We start from the raw sequence: 27,861 nt of genomic DNA, 5'->3' as shown, positions 1-27,861 counted from the left end.
AACTTTGAAGACATTACTTTCTTAAATAATGAAGCACTTCTGGTGTGAAATTATACAAAAGGATGTCCCACAAATTCTAAATGGAAATTAAACCTATAGCTACATTCTTTTTTTTCTTCTTTTGTCATGTAATGGCTGTTTATTGGTGTTTCTAAAGTTTGACTAGGTGGCAGGAAACAGATAATAAATGAGTCACTCAATTTTTTTAAATATGAAGCATTTAATGTTTTTTCATCTTTTCTAAGTTCAAGATTTACGGGGTTGATACAAATATGATATGATTATTTTTTCTTAGCTGATGATAAATTTAAAAAATATTTCATTTTTAGTGAGGTAGCATGTAGGTAGGAGATGGATTTTAATCAAGATGATAGATGAAATAATGACCAACTTATTAACTGTTTTTTTCGTTTTTGTGTGGGTAACTGCTTGTGTAAAGAACATTCAAAGAAAACTTTGATTGCATAATCATTTTGTTTTGATTTAAAGTAGGTAAAAAGTTCTGTTTTCTTCCTTTGTCAAGTTTACACCATAATTTTCCTAGTGTATAACTGTTCACAGCTTGAATTACCTACTTGGCTAGCATTCCTGATAAACCAGTTTGCAATTATACACATGAACTATACCCTTGTAGTAGTATGTCCCTAAGTAGCAATTCAGTTGGAGCAAGGAGATTGATGGAGATAGATCAGTTTCTATTTACATTGTTCCAGTTGTGTAAAGTTGCAGTTTCTCTAAGACAGGATCAGATGTAAGTTCCAGCCTTCTGTATTTAGTTTCCTTTTCTTTTCCATTTTGCTTGTTTTGTAATTAGTCTCAGCCCATTTTTTAATCTTGTAAATTGCAATTTCCCCTTTCTAGTTTTCACCGCATGTGTATGATGGTCAGATGATAGCTTTAAATGTTGCTGAATCAACTTGTGTTGTCAATTCCTACACTGTGGTTAAAACTCCCCAAACTCCAGTGCACAACACCCCCTGTCTGTTGCATTGGGTACATGATAGCTTGGTCAAACCCCCAGAGATTTTTTCAGAAGTAAATATGAGAGACAAACAGAGACATTAGAGAGATTTTTTATTTTTGTAAATTCTTTTATTTGAAACTAATTTCTACTTAAGATTAGCACAAACTGACAATTTGTTAAGTGTTTTCTAAACTTAAAGTGCATTGACTCATATGCAGTGTAATGATTTTTGTATTCTCGATGCAATGAAAGAGTATTAATATCTTTTGTGTTCAAGGTTTTCATAAAGAAATAACATGGCAAGAAGTAGGAGAATATTTTCCATGTCAGAATTAGAAATAGTTCCAGCCATCAACACTTAGCTGGAAAACTCTACACATTACCTGGAGAATTCTGCAATATCCAATGGCTTTGAACACCAAGAGTTGCAGAATTTCCTAAGTTCATAACATGTCTTGTTAAATTTGAAACAAAGTGATGAAAGAAAAAAATGACAAAGATCAGCTCCAACATGATTTTCACCACAAATAATCGTTTTCACTTTGAATTAACATTGGCATTTTCATGTTACTTTTCCAGCCATCAAGTCATTGTGCTTTGCTTACAACAGATTCTAAAACAAGGTTGCACCATCTGTTGGAGATCTTCTTTACTAAGGTAAAAGTAAGAAAACAGACACTTGTGAGGAGGAGGATATAGTTTTACACTATATAATCTGTTCACATTCAATGTTTTCGGAAGCTTTTAATGTTAAAGTGCTAGATCTATTTACTCTGTCATACACAAATATCTCTCTTTTTGTGCCTAAGTGTTTTCTGCAAGACATGAGCATCTGCTGGTTCAATGTGTTTGTAGTATTGTTTCTTTGTTTCTATTATTTCAAATCCAAATCTCTTGTAAAATCCTATTGCTCCTTCATTGCTAACTTGAACATGCCTGAAATTAGACAGAGATAAATCATTAACATTCCAGTATGTCAGAGAACTATGAAAAAAGTATTGCATAACTTAAAATGTTTACCAGTAGATCACAGATGATATTAAAATGACGAAAGAACAAGGTGAAGCTGAGTATGTCATTGATGTTCTTCCCACATTTTTATTTCATCTGTGATTTTTTGCTGTACAGGCACATAGTAACAAGGAATCTGTTTGTTTTATACAATAAGGAAGTAAATTATGATTAGTGATATCATGTATGCATCTGTCTTTCAAAAAATCATAAGTAGGAACCATTCAAAATGGGACATGGTTTGATGCTACTCTGGTTTACAGAATTAATGAATGTAACCAAAGAAGTTACAAGGTACATTCAAAATGGGTTTACAATTCAGCTTATCGTATAAATACAAAAATACTAGGTTCTGAAACATTACTTTGCCCAAATCATTTATAATTCAACTACTACATGTACACATACACAGTATGCTTTTTTGATTTAAAGGAAGAGGGGAACTTGCTATAGTTTTTCAGTATTTGTTTCAGACAATGAACAAAGAGGAAAAATCAAGGAAAAATAATTATAGAAAAATAGCTAAATTTCGTCTAAATCGCCTGCTCCAAGGCTTCTATTACCAATATCAACCAAAAAAAAAAACTTACAAATAAACATTGTCAATGTTACCATCCTTTTCACAACATTTTAGCACATGTTCAAGCATGACAGTACCTGAGAGTAAAAAAGGCATTATGTAAACATTACATACATAATTCAATGAAGAAATCTTTAAAACCTATGCATCTCTTAAGCATTTTAGAGTTGCAAGCAGTACCAAATAATTAGACTTTATTTGCTTAGAACAAACCCAATAAAAAGCACACCAGAAGTATAATTCTTTCAACTTACCAATACCAAGTCTTCTATAAGGGGCTAAACATCCCAAAGTCATTATGTAAAGCCGTCTAGCATCTTCTATCTGGTCAATGCGACAGCAAACTGCTCCAACTACAATGTCATTATAAAATGCTAAAAGAGATTCAAGAAAAAAAATTAAAGCCTTTTAATCTGTGATGGTCATATAGCCTTGGAAAAATACCTTTTGGTCAGGTATTTATGAAAGAGAATCAAATATAAAATGTTTTAGGAATAAGAATGTGTTTTAAGCTACAGCTACATATTCTAAAACACAACCTTGGGAAAAGGGAACAACTTAAGCCCCCCCCCCCCAACCAATGCCCCTGTGAGGATGCAATAACAATTACCTTAAGATAGGCCATATGGTGGATTCACATGTGACTACTGCTACTTTCGATTTACATCAGCAATGTCATATATGTCTAGTTTGGAGACAGTATATGATAGATACATGTAGCAAATTTTAAGCTTACTTATACATGTATATATAAAATAAAGAAAGATGTTTGAAATTAATCATGTGTGTGATGCAAGGAAACTTCTTTTGCATTTTTCAAGACCCAAGACTGAAAGTTTCAAACTATTTTTCTATTTTCTTGGTTTTAAGTTTGCCAAAATAAATAGTAGCAAAAAAAAAAGAAATAAAATGGTCTTGTAATTAAACTATTTCACATAGAATTATCTTAGTCAATACTCTTCGACAAAGTACCTAGTTTCGCTAGTTCCCCAACTTCAAGTACATCCTTGTAAAACTGTAAAGCAATACAAATCTGCATGAGAATTAATGTGTCGCTAAATATTAGATCTATGAACTTGAGATTTCTATTGTGAAATCATTGACTATCACCCGTAGAAATTGAGAGCGAATGATCTAAGCGTCCTAGTGTAAATCTGCTATTCGTTTAAAACCTATCAACATTTTGATTACAACTGCACATGTTACTGTTTAATTGTAATAGAATAAACAGTGAGTCGCATAGAAAATCAGATTACAGCATATACCTGTGGATTTCTACTAACACAGTAGACGCAAAGTTTTCATGTGCCCCGAGATAGTCCTAAACTCTTCACCGGTATAACTTGCAGATATTTTGCGAACAAATAAAAGTTAAGCTTTTTTAACCAGAGCCTGCTGCAAACATATGTGGGAGGATGGCAAGAAATTAAAATTTATATACACCTAAGTAGGCAAGATTGTTATAAAAGAACTACATGTTATCTGGAAAATTCTTCGATGACATTAAAAATATCCTTGACAGAGAAATGTGAGTATTTAATGCAGAACATTTGACACCTCATTTCGTTGATGGGGGGCTTCAAAAAAACCAGTTACACAATCATAGTCACGATTTATATTCGGTGAGATGCAAACCATCGTCTGTAGTTTACCGACTTTGTGAAGTTCGAGAACATCTAAAGAAAAAGACCGCCTACATATTTAGCATGATGATGGCAGAGTGATGACATCTTGAAAATGAAATGTTGGTTGTCTGTGCACATGCGTTAGTTCCAAATTGTCACATGAAATGTACCAAATTTTTGTTCCATCGAAAGATATTCGATGTCTCTTCAGCAGATGAACTATTAACATATCTAAAACAGTCTAACGAATCTTTTCTCAACAAACGATGGAAAGCTTAATCTTTACCTTGTCGTTATAGCTGACGGGAAATACAACAGAGTTCAATTTCTTGAGCTGCTTGATGTTGTGAGGAGTTACATCACCTAACTCTGTTCTTCCCTTCCTGTTCCACGGAAATACTAAAAGATCAGTGAACGCGAAGAAGATCAAACAATCGATCCAGAAAGATACTCACGGTTTCAGAGGTTTCGATGTAACAATTTCTTGATCATTCGACATATTTCTACAGGATCACTCATGTAATCGTTCCCGCCAAACACTGCCCATGCTCGATCCTCGCTTTCAGGATGAGTGCTAGTGCCACTGCTAAACTTGTATAAATTGCAGGCTCAACTTGCAAAATGGCAACCTTGGAGATTCGTCTGAAGAGAGTGAACAAGATTTACCACGAAGGCGTCAGTATATTCTTGGATATTCTAATGTTTTAATTGCAACTGCACTTTAAATAACTCTGAATGATCTTAATTATAAAACTATGAATCCATAACTTCGGCTCGGATACATATATACATACATGCATACGTAGATTATGAGCTCGAGATTTCTACCGCACAATAGTTGACGAGGGGGAATCTACTATCAACTAACGTGCATAAAAAAACTGGAGTGAATGATTGGATATTTTAGTATAAATCTACTGGTATTTCGAAATTCTCCTCACTATCTATCGCTGAATAGATAGCGAATGGCACAGCTAATCAGATTGCAGTATTTGTGGCAAAGAGTGAGGAGATTTATACTATTATTTGAGAGACCGATCTAAAGTAAGTTTTGTACATGTTGCTCATACATAGTTTAATTGTATCGTTACATTTTATGTTTGTTTGTTTGAAACTTTACCGAACATTTGTTTGATACTTTACCAAACTCAAAAATAAAAAAAATTTTTAAAAAAATGTCTCATGACAGATATGGATTGGAAATTGTCCAGGGTGATCTTGGTAGCAGATATAATACAATTTGTCAGTGCTGACTTATTTCAAATATGAATGGAGAGTCCGTTAAGGTGGTATGGAATTTTGATATAACTTGGGAATGTTATTGAATCACCTCTTTCTGTATTAATCTTAGGACATTGTTAAAGGTGTTATTGTAGTTCAGAGTCGCGGAGAGCTCTCACACAATGGTATCACTCTCTCTATGGAAGGATCTGTGAATCTGCAACTGAGTGCTAAAAGTGTTGGAGTTTTTGAAGCATTCTACAACTCCTTGAAGCCAATCCATCTGGTCAACTACTCCCTAGAGATTGCAAAACCTGGCAAATTATACCATTCTATTTCAATGTCTTTAATTTTTGGTTTGATATTTGATTGTATTTGTATTGTATTTTCATCACCATTCCAACAGTATAATGTCAGCATGAGTAATTTTCGTGTTTTCCCATCTATATAATCTTGATTTTTTTATTCCATTCATGATAATGTTGTTGGAAAACTGAATCACTCTTATCATCCTTCCCTGTATCACATGCATATTTTTATCTATCATGTAAAATCTTGCATAGTCCATTTATTATTCAGACTTTGCTTCCTGTGGCCTTTAGACAATATACATGTAGGTCACTGAGATGTTATGCAGTTCAGATTTATATTTTTGACTAGGTTATTTACAGACCCATCATTGTTAAATTTTAATAGTTTAAATGTTATTCTGAGATGGATTTGAATGACTGTAAGGTTTACGCCAAATGGCAAGACTGAACTTCCTTTTGAGATTCCACTGAAACCCAAGGGTAACAAGCCACTGTATGAGACCTATCATGGAGTTTTTGTAAACATTCAGGTATTTTTTAAGTTTTACATGTTGAGCAGTTGTATGATTTGACGATAGCACTGAGTGTTATTACTTTAGTATGTTTAACAGGTTATTATATTTATCATGGTATGGCTCATGTCCAAATCAATAACATAATAGAATTATACCAAAGTATGAATGCTTCCCAATAGTTTCTCATTTATTTCCAACCTGCTAATCCTCACACAGTTTTAATGTTCTTAAACATTTCATTAGTCACTCAGCTCCTGTAAGCATTCATTTTTCCAAGAAAATGTTACCAGCCACAAGTAAAGTCTTACCTCAGCACAGTGACCTCAGCTAGTTTTAGCATTAAACTGCTTAAACTCACTTTCCATTTCTGATTCCATCCCTACTCAACATTGACTTGACTTTCCAATGAAAGAAATACCCTGACTATAACTTTTTAGTTTTCAGTTTGGCTTTTCCATTTTATCTCCAATGCAGAGAGGAATGTTTAAAGCTTCAGCTGATATGTTGTTTATTATTCTACAGTACTATCTCCGAAGTGAAATGAAAAGGCCATATTTGAACAAAGACCTTCAGAGCCAAGCAGAGTTTATAGTTGAGAATAAGGTTATTTTTGGAATTATATTACTCATCTTTCTACATTGTATAAACAAAATGAAGCACCTTTTTAAAGTCTTTCATATTCTATAAAATTGAATAGCATACTAGATCTTAGTGCACTGAAATGGACTAAAAGGATCTCATCATTGACTATCAACAGAAAGTTTAGAAGTACAAATTAACTGCAATCACTAGTGAAATTCAAAAAAGTGATTTTGAGCATTAGAATTTTATTGGTGTTGAAAAGAGAATATGGGTTACATTTGTGTTTGCATATTGTTTTATAAAGCTGTCATAAATACAAAGTTTACATCAATCACATAGGAATGGAAGGCACCAAAATTAGATTCCTGAACAAATGCTTATCATTTACCCATGTCAATTAACATATTGGTAATCAACCCTCTAGTACATTTATTGGACAACACAGCACCTATATTTATTGTCTCTCAAAGCAAAAAGGGAGGCAACATAGCTGAGTGATAAGAGTGCTGGACTAGTTTTGTGGTTGTCCAGGTTCAAGCTCTCCATCTTGTTACTAACTGAATTTGTTCTCAAGTGCCTGAAGTTCAGTTCTTGGGAGTGATCTGTTAACAGCTAACTGGTCTGTCTCCCATTGCTCATTTTATGGTTACAATATTATTTATATGATATTTGTTTCATTCTTTGTCTACACTGGCCATGAAAAGGAGCCATCATTTAAGACAACTTGTATTGTTATATCACTACTATTATTGTCATTATTATATCTCAAGCCACAAGATACTTAAAAATATGACCCTGTGGAGTATTAGTTCCTGACTGTTCAATAAGTTTAAGTCTAATGATTTTCTATAAAGAAAGTTATACCCATTGACATTTGAAGTTCTTAATTGTTTTTGCTTTATTGTGTTAGTGGTAATGTTCTCTAAAAGTTTTTAAAATTTTTTTCCAGGTGACATCTAAGAAGGGAGAGGTAAAACCTGTAGAGTTTTCTATCACACCAGAGTCCCTTGAAAATGTGAAAGAGGTAGTGTTATTTACACTTGTGCAAAGTTATAATAAGTCAACATAGTGGAAAAGGTTTTTTTTTTACCTACTATGTGCCACCTACAGTTTAGGGGTCACACAGTATCTGATAAATTCTCTTCAGCATTAACATGGTTGGTTTGTTCTGCTGTTTTGAATGAATATGTTTGTGTTTCTTTTTGTAGAAAGCAAAGGTACCAAAGTTCTTAGTAAAAGGCAATCTGGACAATGCTCTGTGCTCTATCTCTAAACCGTTCACAGGAGAGGTAAGAGTCTGATTATTGCTTAATAAGATAATAATGGTAAGACAGATTTTTAGGAAATGAATTTAAAAAATAGGCCTTTATAGTCATGTAGTTTGACATTGTTCTTTGAGATCTGAGATTTTCCTTTTCGAACAAAGTTTATCAATGGGCATATTTGGCTCATAAAGCAGGATTTGAACAGTTCTGCCTCTGTAATATATGTGTAATTTACTGTGGAAATATTCAGCCAGGTGATTGCATGAAGAAACTGTTGTTATTTCATAGCTGGAAGTTGTTGAATCAGACAGACCTATCAAATCCATTGAGTTGCAGCTTGTCAGAGTAGAAACATGTGGTAAGTAATTTTTAAAGGTTTATTATCTGTGGTTAACACTCCTCTATTGTATGTCCCTTAAATAACATTTTTTTATGGTGCCAGAAATATGCTTTAGAGGAATCATTGTTTCATCAGAGTTATGACAAATGAAACTTAGGGAATTAACTGTAGTGTTAGTTATGGCATTCAAAATTAAAGCAACATAAAAGCAATATAAATTGAAGAAAATATAACCTCTGGTGAGGTTAAAGGGAGAGAGGTTCTAATATTATTTTTAAATCATGGACAGTTTTGCAACTTTTTTGACCATATAGCAAAAATTTTGACACTATAGCAAAAAATTCCAAACTTCATAGAATTGTCTTTAAATGTACTGTAGGAGTTAGGGGTATGTCTTAGGAATTTTGACTATTCTTTACAACACTCTAATAATAGCAGCTCTATAGCTTGATATTGTAATGCATTTCTCATCTGTTTCCATCGTTATATTTTGATGAAGTGTAGTGAGGATGGCCCCTTTAACCCCACATCAATATCAACGAAGGTCATGATCAATGACCAGTGAGAATGGGCCAAAACACACCAAGACCAGCTTACTATCAAGCTGCATAGACAGTGATACACTACCTTTTGAATCTCATTGTCTGACAAAGACATCACTGTCCTTAATTAAAGTCTTCACTGTACAACTGGTAGTGACTCTAAGACAAACAGTTAGACATTCATTTTCAAATTTATTATTTTCTTATTCTTCATATTGTAACTACCATTATCATTACTTTTAATATCATCGTGATCTTCACCTTTATCATAATTAGCTCCAGTATCACTATCATTAGTAATATTGCCATGCAAATAAAGTACATAGTAAACTTATAATTACTCAATTCACTGACTCTAGGTTGTGCAGAAGGATACTCAAAAGATGGTAATTATATTGTATTTTGCTACTAGAATTATTTGGCAAGAAGAAGTTTATCCCAACCACCCTTTTTTACTTTACTAAGGTAGCAGTGTGTGTTGAAGCATACCTTAATATGCTACCACATGTTTTCTGTAAATCTGTAGACTTGGTTCTTCTGTCTTAGACATATGGGGTGCTTATCTTACATTACCAAAGACAGGAAAGACCTAAAGTTTTCAAAATGAATAACAAGCCCATAAAATGTTTTTATTCACAGTTTTATGAAAAATAATCAAGAAAAAAATTATAAACTGCAATTTTTGCTTTCTTGCATAGAAACAGTGTAAAATTGCCAAATTTTGAAATGTGTCAAAATTCCCACACATATTTGTAATGTCTTTGGGACAATGTCAACCTTCCAGGCCCCATGATAGACCAAGACAGAATTTCTCCTTACAATACCAATACAATATCATGCAGGCAAGTGATGAGAATAGAGAAAAAGCAAGCAAGCAGTTCTCTGATAACAGTATGCCATCCAGTAAACACCACAATTCTAGCTATCAGTATTAGAAATATTTTTATTTTTATTTTTTTTGATTTGTCATTTTATGCAAAACAAAACAAAATTATCAACGGCTAGGAAAACTAATAATTAAAGGTTGCAAACTTAGGTTCCCTTACATGTGCAGTTGTTGTACAAGATTAATGAACCTAAACAACAAACAAAAATCTAAACAACATATGTAATAAACAGAATAATATTCTTTTACAGCTACCGAGATTCAGAACATTCAGGTAGGCTGTAAAATTGTTCTATTAATCAAAATAGAATATCTTTTGAAGATTGGCTTCATGACAACGAGAATGTATCTCTAGTGAAATTTTAAGACTTTTGTGGTTATTTGAATGAGGTAACACTGTCCAGCCGTATCACAAAAAGGAAAGCAGCTGATATATTTTTTTAAACTTGTAAAACCGTTGAGAATAATGTGTCAAAGCGACGGAGGTGAAATGATGAATCATAGGAAATAGACAATCGAAAGGCATAAACCGAAAACTCTGTTTTATTCATTAAGACGGAATATTGAACATGTGTAAGGCAATGACCGAAATCGGTTAGCCTAAAAACCCATTGCCCAATCGTTAGCTGGTGCTCAAATTGCCTATTGGAAGAAGTGTTCAAGAAGTGTTTAGAAATCTTTCTAACTTAGTTGCCAGAGTTAGTTATGTCGGTCAGTATGGTACAACGGTTGTCAAGAACTGTCTGCAGCTATCCTTAGCGCGGCAGAAATACACCCAGCTTTATTTCAATAACTTTGAACTTTCGTTTCAGATCGCAGAGGGAGATGTTTGTCGCGGTCTCAGGATCCCAATATACATGATATTTCCTCGTCTATTTACCTGCCCGACATTGACCACTGCGAACTTCAAAATTGGTCAGTTGAGTACCTATAATAAAAATCACAAGCGCAGGCAGGATTTTACTGAAAGTCAAAGCAAAGCCAGTTTTTTTCTTTATTTTCCGTTATCATAGATAACCACTTTTTTTTGACAAATAGAGGGGCTAACAGCCAGCACCCTAAAGACCCTATAGCCATGGCCTTGAGAACATGTCACACATTCATATTTTCTGTAGCGATGGGCGTAGTTCCATGGGCCGATGGAATAACTTCCTTAAGGCTTCATTAAACTGACCGTGTAGCCCTCTCTTGTTTGTCACAGAACTACCTGGAAGAAGGTAGCTAAAAAATTGATATAACGGCTGAAGAAAAAGTCAGTTGATGCAAAAGAAGTGATTCCCGTTAAGATACGAAAAACGCACCAGTGGAAAAAGACATTCATCCCACCAGTTGAAAAGTTGTCTTCTTTCGGGCGGGTCGTGGAAAGTTATTTGTCATAGCTAGTTAGAAAATTTAACAAGCTGCCTAAGAAACTATTTTATCTAAAAGCAAATCTACTAGCGTCTTATCACAAATGCTGCAATCCGATTGGCCACGTTGCTCCCTATCCTTGACAATTATTTCACGATCGTGCATTGTATATGAGATGATAGATAGCTATGATCATCTCATATCCAACAAGCACGAGTAGAATAATTGTTTTATTAAAAACCCTCAAAAATATAGATAAATCTCCCCAACTTTATTTTGTAAGAACAAACGGAATGTTTCAATGTACTATAACACTTCCGGTCTGGTTTTCATGCCTGTGCATGGTATGATGGCTCATAACCCATGATGTCTAAGCCAATGAAAACTCTCGAATTGCGTAATCCGATGATCAAGGTTTTAATAATCCGTGATGAACAATGAGTAGCTTGAGTAGTCCAACAGTGTGCGGTTATAAATAAAGTAAAAAATAAAATTATGATCATGTCTTGCTGTTATGCTGTGAACGACTATCAGATTTGTACTAAATCAACTTTGCGTTCCAGTATATTGGGGCTTCTCCATCTTCAACTATCACCGATAGAAATCTCGCACTTTTAATCTAATTGTTGAATACAGCAGTTTGCAAATAATCTTCGTTCTTCCTCTTGTTTCAGAATTTGAGGTGAATGTGGTAATAGTTCTTCAAGATGATCATCTCATTACAGAAAACTTTCCAATTAAAATTATGAGATTTGAAAATAATGCTGTATGATTCCTAGAGGGGAACGACTCTTGCAAAGTGTCTCCTTCCTTTAGAAATGATTAAAGGAAAGCTTATACAATCCATAAAGTCTAGTAAAGGATTTGAACGAAACAATGTATGTCTTTAATACGACAAGAAGTAGTTCTGACTTTCTGATGGTTTTTCAAGTGTTTAAAATGTGAATTTATAGCTGTATTAAAAAATTTTATATTTTTTAAGATGATAATAAACGAACAAGAATTCTGTTGAAGGATGTGTTGTCATGCCTTTTATTTTATGTTCCCCCAGAAACAGGCCTGATTTCCATGTACGAATAAATTTATACCATACTCAAACGCGTGACACATCTACGCGAAGGTCTTAGAAATAAAAACGTATAGTACTGTATTTTTCTCCACAAGGCCTGTATAACATTTCTTCCTTTTCTCTTCCCTCATCAAGTCTGAATGGCGGGTGGACTCTGAAACCCACTGTGAGGACCTTCATTTGACTGTATATTGGCAACGACCCCTAAAATGGACAAATTTTTTTTTCTCATTCGCGTTGACAAATTGTGCTTTACATTGCTGAAAGCCTACATCCCTGCCCTATACATTGGTATATGTTAACAATGTTATTTATTAAGCCACGTAGAAAATGAAAAATATCAATAATACCTCGAATTCGCCTGGCTTGGCTGGCCTGGCTATTTGTTTGTCAACACACGTATGAAATTGATTTGACTGCAAAGAGGGAAAGTTTGTTTTTGAGTGCTTTAAACAAAGTCGGTGGGTGTTTCGGAAAACTGTTTCAAACATCCTTAAATCTACTACTTTCAATTTTATACACCAATCCTGTATATCACCACAAAGGGAATTGGTTAGCATATCTCAGAGACGTGCTATTGTAAGCCCTGTAAGACTGAAAGTCTTGTTAGGGATTTGAACGAAACAATGAATATGTCTTTCATACGAAAAGAAGTAGTTCTGACCTTCAGCTGGTTTTTCAGGTGTTTAAAATGTGGCGGCTGCATCAAAAATTTTATATCTTTTAATAGTAAGACGATAATAAACGAAAAAGAATTCTGTTGAAGAGTGTGAACCCGCGCCTTTTATTTGATCTTCTCCCTGAAGCAAGCCTGATTTCCTCGTACGAATAAAATTATACCATACTCAAACGCGTGACGTAAGTGAAGGTCTCAGAATAAAAACGTAGTACCGTAGTTTTCTCCACAATGTCTGTATCTCATTTCTTCCTTCTTTCTTCCTTCATCAAGTCTGAATGGCGGGTGGACTCTGAAACCCTCTGTGAGGAGACCTTCATTTCACAATATAATGGCAACGACCCCAAAAATAGACTATTTCTTTTTCTCAATTTGCGGTGACAAATTGTGCTATGCGTAGCTGAAAGTCTACATCCCTGCCCTATATATCGGTGTGTGTTAACAATGTTATTTATTAAACCACGTGGAAAATGAAAAATATCAATAATACCTCGAATTCGCCTGACTGTTTGTTATTTTGAGCTCATTATGCAGTATTAAAAGGCGTTAGAAGGATTATAATACAACGCCCCAGTTTTCACTAACGTTTCATGGCAACGTTCATGTCTATATGAAGCTACAGTGCGCTGTACAGGTCTGTACATAGCTACAGCACCTTGTTTTTAAAGCACAAAGGACAATTGTCGATAGTTTCAGTTTCGGCATTGTAATGAGCTGTTAACTGTGAAGTTGTTCTATGTTTACAGAACTGAAGGATTTTGATTCTTGTTGGTCTGTTTTGCATTTGTCTTTTGTCACGTGTTGACATAGGCTCGTTATATCGGGGTATATTATACGTTTGGGCTTCTGCATTGTGATCATTATAACGAGGATTTCGTTATATCGAGCTTCTTTCCCATACATTTTATTGTAATTTTGGCCGGGCTGAAGAGTATCGTTCGTTATACGGAGGACTTCGATATCTAACGCTTCTTTAGATCGTAGTTCCACTGTAATTGTGACTAATTATAAAGGAACTATTGTGAACGGCAAAGCTGATTACTCTTCAGGATCTTTAAAGTATTTGGAATGAAGCTTGGAGTGGTTATGTCTCTTCTTGGAAGTAAGTACTTTTCAATATGATTGGATAATATTTTAAACGTATAGTTAAACGAACTAATTTGTGGTTTGAGAGTACCGCATGATAACTGATGAGGGCGAAGCCAGAATCTGTTATTGCGCGAGAGATGTTAAAAGCGAAAAATCGAACTGTTCTGGTTTAAAATCTACCACACATTCAATCTCGTTAGAAAGACAGGCTCATTGAGGTTGAAATTGAATAATGTCTTTCTCATACATAGTTTCTGCTTGTTTTTGTTCTCAAATTCCTTATTTCTTTAAAGCTCGGAAAATCTCGTAAATGAATATGCAAGGCAGAGAAGACAATTTTTGTACGACGTCCGCCATGCGTCTAAACTCTTAGAGACCTTTAGTGACTGATCACGAACAGTTTTTCACATAAGTATGGATTACTTCATAGAAAGTGCGACGTTCAGAGTTTTATTCAAGATTTGGAAAACTTGGGAAAGCGGGCAAGTTTTTTAGTTCAGTAAACCACACGGACTTTTTTTTGTCATAATTTTTTTACGCGTTCTGATTTGGATGAAACGTCGTGCTTTACTAGATCTAGAGTACAGATGCAAGGAGTAACTTTGACATGTCATCAACCAATCTGTGCAATGGCCGAGTATTTCCCGGACTTCTCTGTCGTTTTTTTTTTTTTTTCTTTTTTTCTTTTCTTTTTTTCTATTCACCCACAAGTCTTGCATAACCAAAAACGCGAATATGAAAACGACCTCCTGGCTTCAATTGATCCAGAGCAACCTGTAAGTAAGAGAACTAATCACATGGAGATAGAAAGTGAAATTTCGGAACCAAGGTATTGATCAAAACACCGAGTCAGCTGGGAACGGGAAATAAACGGTTTGCAGAAATGCCAAACATCGAAATTGACGAAATTTATAACGTGAGCAGTAACGAAAAACACCAAAGAGAAAACGTCGGAAGTAGACTATCAGACTTTTTGAAGGTTTTCAAGACTGTCTCAAGCTTAATTACGGTAATAGAGTTGAAACACTATTAACACTCATATAATAAATATTAATAGGTTTTTTTCTTCAAAAACAACCAAACAGGAATGATGAAAAACCTGCTGACTTATGGAACTATTTCAGTATGTGAACTATTTCAGTTTATGAACTATTTCAGTTTGTGAGCTATTTCAGTTTTTCATCTTTGATGGTTTCACATTTTGACTGCTTTAGTCCAATCAAATTATTTGAAACAATCTAACAAAGGTTCGATTGGTCTGTTTTGGCGAGTCTTAAGAGAGTACAGCAGCATGCTCATGCCACCTTTGTCCTTTTGGAAACTAAAGTTTATTTAGAAAATTTTACGAACGCTTGGCGAATTCATTGTCTTCTTCATCACAAAACTAATAGAAATTGAAAGCCTCTTTTCACGACAAAGAGGATGATTCTAACACTTTTAACACAGATACTTTCGAAACACTTCAGATTCAAAAGTCTAAATGGACTCCCCAGAGAGCCAATTCGCATCTTTAGATTTCTTTATCAAAAAATGTCTCCATGATATTGACAAACTTAAATTCAATCGTGACACCAAATTTCCCAACTTTTCTTCGGAAGAGTGGTCGGCACTAAAAAGTCTGAAAACGTAGACATAGTTATTAAAGCGGCCGACAAGTGAGGCGCAGTCGTTGTTTGGCGGCCGACTTCTACCAAAGAGAAGCTTTGCGGCAACTTTCTGACATCTCTTTCATGCAATATTTGACAAAGATCTCATTTTCATTAACCAAATAATTATCAAAGACACGATTAACGATCTTATAACTAAACAAGAATTACCGGCCACTGCAAAAAGTCTCACCATCACCACTCCTAGAACTTTATGTATTTACGCTAATGTTCATGCTTATGTTTCTGCGTCTGTTAAAAGCATTGTACAATTGGTTGACATCGTTCTTTGGCTGAGAGATGATCGTTTCAATAAAGACAAAATGTTTTTTTTTGCGTTTATTTTTTATTACTCCATGCCAGGTTTGCCGATAAAGTCCAGTCCAGTACGTGGATTAATATTTTCTAATCGATTAAAAGACCAAGTTTGTATGGTAAACCTTGACCGCCCATTCAGCTTTAATCTTTGCCTGCAAAACCAAGCAATGTGAATAATATTGCATGCTGACCGTAAGACAGGAGATGCGCGCTAAATTGCAATTATTATCACTGCACAGTAGACGCCTTTTCATCGAGCTACAGTATGTTTACAAGATTATTAACAACATTAACTGCCCTAAGTAGTTGATAGGTTACTTAATGATCACAAAGACATCGTCGATCCTTCAGAGATCCAACATTATTAGATCTACCACACGTTAAGACTAAATGTGGACAGACCTCGTTTAAGTTCTCGGCTGCAAGTGCCCGGAACAAACTGCCCAGAGATATACGTGAGCTCACAACACTTACACAGTTTAAGGGCAAAAAATTTACTTACCTGATGAACATGAACAGCTCCAATCACATTTTTACAAGTTAAACGTAGAGTTTATTTTATAATTCTTAAAATAGATTTGTTTCTCAATTGTAAACTGCACGCTTTTCATTTTTTATCGACTTTCATGTATTTTTTTTACTGGTCACCGATTGATTCCAGTCAATCACCATTGATTGACCGACCGGTCTTTAATCAGGATAAATAAAGTTATTATTATTATTGTTATTATTACTATTATTATTAATCTGAGTGTCCCAGTCACAGAGAAGTTTCTAGAGAAGGCACAATGATTACTGGCTGGTGATATCGAGCATTCATGCACATAAGAGGTCTTGCAAAAGTTAATCCAAACATAACTTTTCGTGGTTTTTCTTTCAGGTATTGCGGTGCTTCTTCCGAAAGCAGCAAGTGTTGATGGTAAGTGTTATAGTGCATCAACTTACACGATTCTCGTCTCGGGTGAACTTTATCTAAGAAATGATAATTAAATAATGAGAGATTGAAAGAGATGATATGAGTTCCTTGCCATTTTCCATCAATTTTGGGCCAGTGAATAGCCGGGCAGTTGACATAAAACTTGATGATTGTTCAATTTTTGTGTGGGTGTATTTGTGTGAGTTCGATTTTTCCCAGTTGCCGTACTCAGTCAAAAACTCGATCCTCGGATCGAGATTGGAAGAAGCCCCTACTATGCAAAGATTCAACACATGATCGACTCAGTTAGCGTTTGCATCTGTTCCCGCGTCTTAGAAACATAGAGACATATTTTTAGTTTGTGGACAGACTGGTTTTCAAGCACTAACATCAGAAACAGCAACCGATGAGCGTTCAGCAACCACTCTTGGAGGTCTGTTCCACGTAAAAATGACCAAGAGAGCATAGGAAGAGTGAGCTATACGCATTTGTGTTGTTTCATCGGTTATTTACTTATCAAGGGAACAACAGTAACTGTGGCTTTCAATTCTTTCGATAATACCATACGCACCAGTAAGGATTAAATCAGTGGTTTTGTTGAGCTATAAAAAAAAAGTTCCATTGGTTTTTATGTAATGGAAAATCACTTTCTTTCCAATAGTCTTACACACTTTACGCTTCTATTTTTCATTTTTTTACATATTACAAGATATTCCTTTGACCCGCGGATAGCAAATGCTAATCGAGGCGGGTCAAATTTGTTTATTTATTCATTTATTTTTTACTGACTTCATTTAATTACACTGGAAATAAAATGGAAATGAAGAAATATAACATAACAGGACAAAAAGATACGCAAAAGAAAAAAAGAAAAAAGGAAAATGGCAGATGTTCATTGTAAAGGAGAAAAAGTCCTAGCGTTTCTAAGTGTACGAAAAATATTGTAGAACTGGTTTAATTTGATTCAATTTTGCTGTATTTGAATTTTAGCATTATCTCATCAGGCTCCATATAAAAATCTTCAGTTTCTAGAATATTGAGAAGAGCTCTTTTTGTTTCTTTTTTGAAGAATTTCTTTGACAAATTTTTGTATTCATTAGGCATCTCATTTCAGACTTTGACACCAACACGCGAAAAGGCTTTCTTTTTGCATTTTAAGCCTAGAGTACTTAGCGCTAAAGAGTTGTGACGTTGATGAGCGAGTATTATATGTATGGATGTTTGAAGTTCTCGTAAAAAATGTGGCGTGATGTTAGAAGGTGCACTGTCGTTATTTACATCAAACATTAATTTACATACAGCTTCATAATATAAGAAGGTAATAGGCAGAATTTTCGCATTTACAAATAAGCGGATTGCATGTTATTTTCTATCAACAAAGTAGATTAGACGTAATACTCGCTTTTGGAGAACAACAATTTTGTTTAGATAGTTTTTTGACGCATTACCCCAAGCAACGAGTCCTTAAGTTAAATAAGGTAAAATTAAGAATTTATAAATATTTTTGAGTACAGATGATGGAACAAAGTGTCTCATCTTAGCAATCATTCCTATGGTCTTACTTATTTTAGTGATAACACAGTCCAAATGGTTTTTCCAAGAAAGATTTTCATCGATCAAAACACCTATGTTCCAAGCTGACTCTTCTATTTTTTCACTATCAAATATACTTATTTGAGGAAGATAACGGATTTTCTTTTGTTTAGGGCGAAAAATTACAAGATTTGATTTTTTTGTATTCAAAGTCAATTTATTTGTAGTTAGCCAGTCATGTAAATTTTTTAGTTCAGCATTGACCGTCTGTTCTAAAGACTTGAGGTCCTTGTCAGCATAGAGAATATTGGTGTCATCTGCAAATAAGAAAAAGTGAAGTTTATTGGAACAGAGGTGAATGTCATTTATATAAAGTAAAAAGAGAAGTGGTCCTAAAACCGAACCCTGAGGGACACCACAGGGAGAAATTAGTTTAGTTGATACGTGCGATCCAATTTGAGTTGTTTGCGTTCGATTTGTTAAGTATGACTGGAACCACTCGTTGATAATCCATCGAAAACCATAAAAATTAAGTTTATCAAGTAGTATTTTGTGATTGACGGTGTCAAAAGCCTTTTTTAGGTCAATGAAAACACCACACGAGAAATAATGCTTATCCATATTGTTCTGTAAAGCTTCGACAATATCAAGGATCGCATGATCTGGGGAGTGTGCCTTAAGGAAGCCATACTGTGAGGAATGTATTAACTTATTTTTGTCAATAAAGTCCTTCTTCTATAATGCAGCAGCTTTTCAAATATTCTGTTAAAACTTGACAAGAGAGAAATTGGTCGGTAATTAGAAGCATCAGTCTCGTCTTCACCTTTAAAGATAGGTGTGATTTTGGAGATCTTAAGTTTGATGGGTGAACACCAGACGTAATAGAAGTATTGAAAATGTTCGAAAGGACAGGAGATAAAATATCGCACGAACATTTAAGAAGTTGGGTGGGACAAGAGTATAAACCATACCATTTGTTGTTTGGTAGTGATAGAATTTCTTGTTTAACGAAAAAAAAGTCGGTTTGGAAAAAAAGGAAGAATCAGGTGATTTTAATTTCTTGAGATAATCCATATGGTTGCTTTTGGTGGGTAGTTTACTTGCTGGTTTGGTACCAACACTTGCAAAATGTTCGTTTAGAATGTTTGGTATACGTTACGGGTCATTATTAACTTGATTGTTGTTATTTGGGTCTTTTAATGTCGTTATCGTTTTATGATGTTTGTTACGGTTGTTTAACAACTCATTGATTCCTTGCCATGTTTTTTTGATATTCTTTACGTTTTCATTACAAAAATCGAAGTAATATTGCTTTTTACTTAAACGCGTAAGGGTAATGATTTTATTTCCATAAGATTTACATTCGCTACAATTTCCAGTTTTATATAACCTATTCTTTATTTACATTTTGATACAACTTTCAAAGGCGCATGTTTTTGCATGAATTTATTTAATTGCCTATAAAAAGATGAAAATTGGTCGTCAACGCTATTTGCTTTTGATACTATAATATTATCCCAGTCGACTATTGACAGATCATTATTAAACCGCACAGAGGAGAAGTCTGAGAAGTCGTGTTTCTTTGTTGTTTTGTTAGCAACTTCCTTTCTTCCTGAAGTCATTATGCAAAACTGAGAGAAATGATCAGAAACGTCAGTGATGATATTTCCACTAATTAAAACTTGGTCGGGATTGTTAACAAAAATATTATCAATAAGCGACGCTGACATTCTATGTACACGTGTTGGTTTGTCAATAGTTGGAAGGAGATAACTGATTTATAAGGCCAGTAGAAGTCCTGGCTGTATTGAGATTTCTCGGTCTTCAGGAGACATGGGTTGAAATCGCCCATTATATAGATTGTTTTTCCTGTGGAAGCTAGCTTTTCGATTGTATCACTAAAATATTCAATAAAACAATCTGGAGAATTGTGTTGGCGATATATGATGCCGCATATGACATTCTTCTGTTTGCTAAAAGAAATTTCGATCCACAATGCCTGAAAGGCTTCGTGCGCCTCCTTTTCAAGCAGTGTGTAATTAAGGTTTTCAACAATGAAGAGCCCAACACCTCCAGAGGCCAGTGGTGTGGGCACGTTCTCAAAAGCGTAAGCTGGAATTTTGGTAGCAAAATTTTGATTTGTGTGGGTAATTTTCGTCTCAGTAATCCCAATAATATCGAAGTGGAAATCTAGATTCTCTAAATAGTGAGTTACAAGTTTTTCAAGATTTTTGTTAAACTTACAATATTATTATAAAAAATTGAAAAACTAGATTCCAACTGCTTCTTCGTTAAACTATTGCTGTATTTTTTGAAATTATGTGGAGAGAAGTAGCGACTATAAATTTTATGACTGAATAAGTTATTGTCAGTATTTAACCTAGCATCAAGATTTGTGTTTAATTTGAATAAGTCCAAATCGTAAAAACCATTTAATCTTTCCAAACTTCTGCTTGTTGGAAGCTCGCTTTGAAATGAGTTGTTAAATTGTCCATGATAAAGAGGCAAATTACTTTTCAAGTCAAAATATGGAAGTTCTTTAAGAAGGACTTTTGCGTTTCGTTCACGCGTTTTGCATCTTCTGTTGCGAGATTGCATTCTGAGTGGGAGATCAAGCCACAGATAATACAATACTTACAATACTTAGCTGTCACATCCTCGTACAAATACATTTAGCTCCTCTATATCGCTAAATTTACGGATGGGAGATGTTTCCGATTCTCTGAGGTAAACAAACCCGTTCTTTGCCCAGCAAAACTTGAAATTTTTGGCATCTTTTTGCTTCAAACAGGAGATTTTGCAAGCGTGGTGTTAGGTGATCGTAGATGTTTAGGTTCGTCACATCGATTTCGGACGAGAATCCCAACTGTTGTATGTCTATGTTTCTCACTGCCCTCCTGGCTGTCATCACCTTCTCTTTCGCCAGTCGACGCACAAATTTGCAAATGACTGCGTTCGGCCGGTTTGATGGTTTTCTCGCTGGCACACGATGTGCAATGTCTATATCATTGATTGATATTTCTTTGATTCCCATTTGTCTAAGAAGCTGTAGGCAGAGATTTTCCGTTTGCTCTGAAGACTCCCGTTCAGCCAACAACGGCAATCCAGTGATTTTGACGTTGAACTGATAGCTGTATATTTCAAATGAATCAATCGATTTCGAGAGTCGGTCGCAGGCATCGGAGATCGAGTTTAACTTGAGTTTGATTTTCTTTATCTCTCCGGATGCATACTTCCTGAACGCCTGGAGCTCATCGGACTGTGCAGATACAAATTCAACCGATTTGGCCTTGCTCTCTGGCGATGAATCGCCGCCATGATTAGCCGCAGCTCGATCACTTTTCCAAATGTTTCTTCAGTTCGGCAACTTCGTTTCTCAATTGCTGATTTTCCTTTCTAAGTTGACTATCTTTTCCGGTCATCTTGTTTGGTTTGTCTCAGATGAGTTACAAACGGAGGAAAGAAAGACACGTCCACTCCGCTCGAGCACACGTGACGGAGTCAGTCAGCCTGATGCAAAGCTCAGGCTGGCTTTTCTTCGTCAACACTTGTCCGCATTTCTTTAATGGTTTCACTCGGACGATGTCCTCATCTTTCACTTCAGGAAGGTCATGAGAGGTGTGACCATGTGCTTTGTTCATCTTCTCTAAAACGTGGTTTTTCCATTCATGAAGATTCCGGGGATTCCACGGCTCCGGTAATGGCTCAGTTAAGTAGGTAGGGTAACAGTAAGAGCACTTTTCAAAGTCATTTTTACTGAGCATGTAAAAAAGAGCCAATCAGAATACTAGAAAGTACTTGCAAAATTTGACAGTAATGAACTGATTAACCTTTCCATCATTGACGATGGGAAGCCCAGAAATTTAGGCACAGTAAAGACGCTGGAGTAGTTCGTCGACCAGCAGGTATGGAGGTGATACTCCTACATCGTATATAATTTAGAATACAAACTCTTCTTCGTTCTCTCAATTTTTCATTTTTCCTACCTCATGATGCTAACAGAACGAATTCAAGTAAACCCAAATTTTATTGCACATTTTCTCAAAGGATATTTCCGGTGTTGTTCGGTTCATATTTTTTTTATATTTTATCGAACGATCTGGTCAAATGCAATTACAAGGCTGATGTTGGCTGATGGCTCCCCCACTGATTAAAGAATTTAAATGAATGCTCGCCAGGTATGCCAGGCTAAATCTTATCCTTATACTCACAGTTCGTTTGGTGAGCCCAACCAATCTACCGTCATTTGGTCGCGTTGAAGTGTTTTATAATGATAAATGGGGATCCATATGTAATTACTTATGGGACTTAAAGGACGCTGATGTAGTTTGTCGCCAGCTTGGATACGATGGAGCATTATCAGCCCCTGGAGCCGCAGCGTTTGGACAAGGAATTGGTCAGATATGGCTGAATGACGTAAGATGTATTGGAACTGAGACATCCTTATCACAGTGCAGTCACCGAGGATGGGGAATTGGATTCTGTTGGCGCCGTGAAGCCGCTGGTGTGATATGCCGACCCAAAGGTAAAGTATCGATATGAGTACGTATAATCAGAATTAGAGAAAATTAGAAAATTAGACTAATCAGAATTAGAGAAAGCCGTTGCAAAGTCGACAGTAATTCAACGAAACTTTCCATCTCGATCTTATTCCAACCAACAGATAGCACGAGGTGCCATTTCCTGATTCTTTAAAGTATTTGACGGCAACCTTTAATGAAAGCCCTAAATTGTATTCAGAATGATTTATTTTAGGAATTAACTTTGCATGAGCTGAAGTTGGTACACATAAAGAAGCTCTTTCAAACACATTTAAATTAAATTTAGGCGCATATAGCTTGGAATGTGTTCATCACTGGGTACAGTAATGATCTATGGTAAAGTGTAGCTGTGTAGTGCCTCTTAAGGCTGAAGCCTTTTTAATATCGCTATTAACCTGACTCTACCAAACGATTTGTTTTCTTCCGCGTTTCATAATAGACATGAGACGATAAAACTCTCGAGCTGGCCTTTTTCGGTGGCTTTGTTTCTTTTCGACAGAAATAATTGGAGGTAAAATATCGACGTAGATGGGGGTTATTGCTTGATAACAGTCCGGTGATTTCAACCACGTGACTTAAAGTAGCCATTAAAATCGCGCGAAAATTAATGGGTGGATTATGATGTTCAGCTCTATATTGTGCTCTGAGAAACGCTCGACGTGTCAATCGTTCAAAATGCAAAACTCGGTATGGCGGCTTACTTCTTGTTGATAATCGTCGATGTATAGTCCTTTGCAAGGCCTTGCGTAAAGCAACCTTGAATGTAACTATTATTAGGGAAGGCAGTGAAATACTGAAATCAATACTCTATAGACAAAGAGCGAAGTATTTTCCCAACTTTTAAATGGCTGTATCGCTAAGACTGGTCCTCTCGATTTCGTGGGATAAAAAGGTTTTTTGCTTTGGAAAATGCTTTGCCAAAAATTATTAATGAGATGCTGCGTCTTCTTTCCCCAAATTTAGAACATTATGCTCTGCTTTTAGTCAGTATGTGGCATACTGTCGATTCTTGGTATAAAGTTGCCAAACAATTCCACATTAAGGTAGAGCTTCATATGTAACACACAAAAACACTGACCTCTTGGTGTACTACACGAGTCAAGTCGATGATCGATATTTACGCGGCTAAGTTGCCAGTGATCCAGCTTCTTTGTCTTTGCAACAAATCAGAATCAAAGTCGCCAGGGAGGGTCTGCAGATAGAGCCGATCAGAAAAGATTCTAATCTCTCAGAAGTGGTTACACATCATTGTGGCTTCAATATTAAGATTATCCTATCTATAGACTGGATGTACAGTTAGGTTTTCTTTATAATACGCCACCACCTCGATTGTCTCGATCATTCCTCACTGATATGAAGCCAGGGATTCTTATTCCAATGATCTAAGATGTAATTATCTATGATGAATCGCTCTGATGCTAAGTTGCTATTTAACAAGCCATTAAGCGGTTTATTTAGGACAGACGGGTCATTGTCCTCTTTTGTCAAGTAATGTGCTGTAGTTTTGAAGGTTATCATAAAGATATAGAACCATTTAAGATGGCAGTAGTGATCGTGCTGGTTTAAGAAAGACAAGGAGGAAAAATTCAATTGAAGTAGTCCATACCTTGAAAGTTTTTAAATTCACTCCGTTTGACTCTTCCGCATTTACGATGATCTGCAAGCGAATAGAGCATTTGCAAGGATGATTTAGAGCCAGGATTGAGTGAGACAACCCTGCTTGGGACAATTCGTTTGTCGAATTGGCGTAATATGGCAGCCTCGAGTGGATAAAGTGTTATCCTCTTGTAGATACAAGATGGTGACTTCAACCTTGGCGGTTTTCTTGTAATGCTCGACAACAGTAAGATTAATAAGACGCAAAAATTCAGGAAAAGATAAACCGGAAAAATCTGAATCGAAGTATAAATATCGACTGTCGTCTTGATAGGCGGACAAAGAGTTTTTCCGAGTGCCATGCTTCCCGCCGAAGGGTAAATAATTTCTGTGAGCGTTTCGAGAACAATACTCTTTGATATCTTTTTTAAAAAAACATAGGTAGAACGGCGGTGGAATGTAAACGATACCATGGTAGACTTGCCGAGCTAGATGCTACAAAGAAGGGCGAAAGCTATGTGACTATCATGTCATGGATCGGGGCCTACTGAGATCTGCATTACTTTGCTTACGAGGCTCGCGAGCTTTCAGGAGAGTTCATTTGGAATTGTCGGACATTTATATGGATAATGAAAGAGGACATGTAAATTTTCGTTAAGGCATCGAGAACGCTATTTCTGGGGAACTCTGGCCAAAGCCAGGAATACTTTGTTTTTTCTTTTTATGTCCTTGATTTATCTTTGATCCATGAGAATAATAGCAAGTGAAAACTTTTCCTTTTTAAGTAAAGCATTTATCGCAAAGGATTGATAAATTTTTTTATCATTAGTTCGTAACTAAATAATTTTTATAATATTTATTGGTTTTGTAGAATTTTAGAAACGAAAATTGTTATTTTTGGTCATTAACAAGACAGTTTTCTATGTACATATTCAATTTCAAGAACTACCCTTAGGAGTTGATTTTCCTGATATAATATTTGTTAGTTTTAATTGGCAAATAAAGATTACTGAAGATTAACAAATCAAAAAAAGTGTTATCATTAATCAGCTAAACCTTGCGCTTTATTCGGACGTTTGCTCATACCAGATTGGCGAAGCTGCCTATCTTCACCTAATTTCTAAGATAGTGCAATTGAATTTGGTAGTTTTAGGGAATGACTAGTTCTGGTGTGCCAACCTAAAGGTAGAGCAACGATACGAGCACTTTTTATTACCATTTTTACTGAGCATGTAGAAAAAGGCCAATCAGAATACGAGAAAGTCGTTCCAAAATTAACAGTAATGAAGTTAGCATTTCTTTAGACAAACGCTTGCCATGTATGCCTGGCTAAATCTTATCCTTATACTCACAGTTCGTTTGGTGAGCCCCACCAATTTACCGTCATCTGGTCGTGTTGAAGTGTTTTATAATGGTAAATGGGGAACCATTTGTGACTATTCATGGGACTTACAAGACGCTGATGTAGTTTGCCGCCAGCTTGGATACAATGGAGCTTTATCAGCACCTGGTGATGCAGTATTTGGACAAGGAACTGGTCAGATATGGCTGAATCGCGTTAGTTGTTATGGATATGAGAAATCCATATCACAGTGCAGTCACCAAGGATGGGGAGTTAAGAACTGTTGGCACAGTGAAGACGCTGGTGTGGTTTGCCGACCCATAGGTAGAGTAACGATATGAGTACGTTTTATTACCATCTTTAGCAAGTATAAAAATAGACTAATCAAAATAGACAAGGAGGAAAATTCAATTGAAGTAGTCCATACCCTGAAAGTCTTTTAATTCGCTCGGTTTGACTCTTTCACATTTACGATGATCTACAAGCGAATAGAGCATTTGCAAGGATGATTTAGAGCCAGGATTGAGTGAGACAACTCTGCTCAGGACAAGTTGTTGGAACTTGCTCGTTGAATTGGCGAAATATGGCAGCCTCCAGTGAAGAAAGCGTTATCCTTTTGTAGATATATGATGGGTGCTTCAGCCTTGCACTTCGAGTCGATTTTCTTGTATCGCTTGACGACAGTAAAATTAAAAGGACGCAAAAATTCAGGAGAAGATAAACAGAAGAAATCGGAGCTGCTTGGCTTTGATAGTAGATTTGAATATGCTAGTTCTTACTAGTTCACTAATAACTACTGATCAACTTTTATGTCCACTTTATAGCTGTTCGTTTAGTGAAGTCATATTTACCACATGCTGGTCGTGTTGAAGTGCTATACAATGGTACATGGGGGACAATTTGTGGCCACTACTGGGACTTAAAGGATGCTAATGTGGTTTGTCGCCAGCTTGGATACGATGGAGCTTTACGAGCAGTTAGTAACGCAGCATTTGGACAGGGAACAGGCCAGATATGGTTAGATGACGTGCAATGTGTGGGAAATGAGACATCAATATCACACTGCAATCACTTAGGATTGGGAGCTCATAACTGTCATCACCGTAAGGACGCTGGCGTAGTTTGCCGACCTGTAGGTAATGTGGCGATACACGCTCACAATGAACAACTCAAAGCCAACAGATTTTCTTTTTTTGTTTTTTTACTCATTTTTAGCCGTTTTTGCAAAGTGATGCGTATAACGCTATTTTAAGTGAACCAATACTAACTAAAGTACAAGTAAAACCTTCTGTAACATACATATATGTTATTTGCCGGCTGGGAGGTCCGTATGGTGAAAAACTGTGACCGAGGTCTTGAAAATACTGCCCGAGGCCGTAGGCCGAGGGCAGCATTTTCAAGACCTCGGTCACAGTTTTTCACCATACGGACCGACCCTTAGCCGGTAAATAACATATTTATTGTTTTTAAACTTGACGAAATTCTTTCCGAAAGAACCCGAATGATTTATGGCCGTAAATACGGCAAGATCTTCCATAAGCTGAAAACTTTTTGAGTGAGTAAATAGTAGTTAAAATAGAGGTGATGCAAATTTAAGAGAGATGCCTCAGCGAAACATTTTCATTTCCGTAACGATAAAGGTGATTTAAAAGGCTTCCAAACAAACTTTGAAATATTATTTTTACAAGTATCTGTCACAATCTGACACCTGTCAATTAGAGAGCGCGCAAGAAAAAAAAAAGCGTAGGAACATTTGAAAACCAACAGAACTAGTTTGGCAAGGACTGTCACGACAATGTTTTCTTCAAAATCAGTTAATGATCTAACGGAAAGTATTATTCACTCTCATCGACCATTTGTTCATGTACGAAGATTTACCTCTGTTCATTAAGTAAACGGCGAGGAAAGTAATTGTGAGTAAATTCAATTTTTTTATTTTGAAG

At 35.7% G+C, this 27,861-nt stretch overlaps 3 protein-coding genes across 4 annotated transcripts in view; 2 read left to right on the top strand and 1 right to left on the bottom strand.

Annotated features, from left to right (window-relative positions):
* Positions 1–1,057: 1,057 nt before the first annotated feature.
* Positions 1,058–4,736, bottom strand: LOC131784022 (N-alpha-acetyltransferase 50-like). The gene is made up of 6 exons (XM_059100795.2): positions 4,636–4,736; positions 4,467–4,563; positions 3,528–3,570; positions 2,810–2,929; positions 2,566–2,632; positions 1,058–1,900 (listed from the first exon to the last, which is right to left on the bottom strand). The coding sequence occupies exons 1-6, from the start codon at positions 4,677–4,679 to the stop codon at positions 1,741–1,743; spliced, it is 531 nt and encodes a 176-aa protein (XP_058956778.1). The 5' UTR covers positions 4,680–4,736; the 3' UTR covers positions 1,058–1,740.
* LOC131784021 (vacuolar protein sorting-associated protein 26C) lies at positions 4,737–12,205 on the top strand. The gene is made up of 11 exons (XM_059100794.2): positions 4,737–4,855; positions 5,532–5,725; positions 6,143–6,242; positions 6,750–6,830; positions 7,759–7,833; positions 8,018–8,098; positions 8,363–8,432; positions 9,316–9,342; positions 10,094–10,116; positions 10,655–10,757; positions 11,867–12,205. The coding sequence occupies exons 1-11, from the start codon at positions 4,802–4,804 to the stop codon at positions 11,962–11,964; spliced, it is 906 nt and encodes a 301-aa protein (XP_058956777.1). The 5' UTR covers positions 4,737–4,801; the 3' UTR covers positions 11,965–12,205.
* A 1,559-nt stretch (positions 12,206–13,764) lies between these two features.
* The window catches only part of LOC131784033 (deleted in malignant brain tumors 1 protein), a 29,064-nt gene continuing 14,967 nt past the window's right edge, over positions 13,765–27,861 (top strand). For both annotated transcript variants that reach the window (XM_066168111.1, XM_066168110.1), the window contains exons 1-5: positions 13,765–14,039; positions 16,871–16,909; positions 22,653–22,964; positions 25,931–26,242; positions 26,743–27,054. In XM_066168111.1, coding sequence (XP_066024208.1) covers positions 14,006–14,039; positions 16,871–16,909; positions 22,653–22,964; positions 25,931–26,242; positions 26,743–27,054 — 1,009 coding nt within the window. In that variant the 5' untranslated portion in view covers positions 13,765–14,005. The remainder of the gene's footprint in view (positions 14,040–16,870; positions 16,910–22,652; positions 22,965–25,930; positions 26,243–26,742; positions 27,055–27,861) is intronic.

The sequence above is a fragment of the Pocillopora verrucosa genome, chromosome 6 (genome assembly GCF_036669915.1).
Source record: "Pocillopora verrucosa isolate sample1 chromosome 6, ASM3666991v2, whole genome shotgun sequence".
Classification (NCBI taxonomy): domain Eukaryota; kingdom Metazoa; phylum Cnidaria; class Anthozoa; order Scleractinia; family Pocilloporidae; genus Pocillopora; species Pocillopora verrucosa.
Note: the sequence above shows the minus strand (reverse complement) of the source record. Positions and strands in the feature narration are given on the sequence as shown.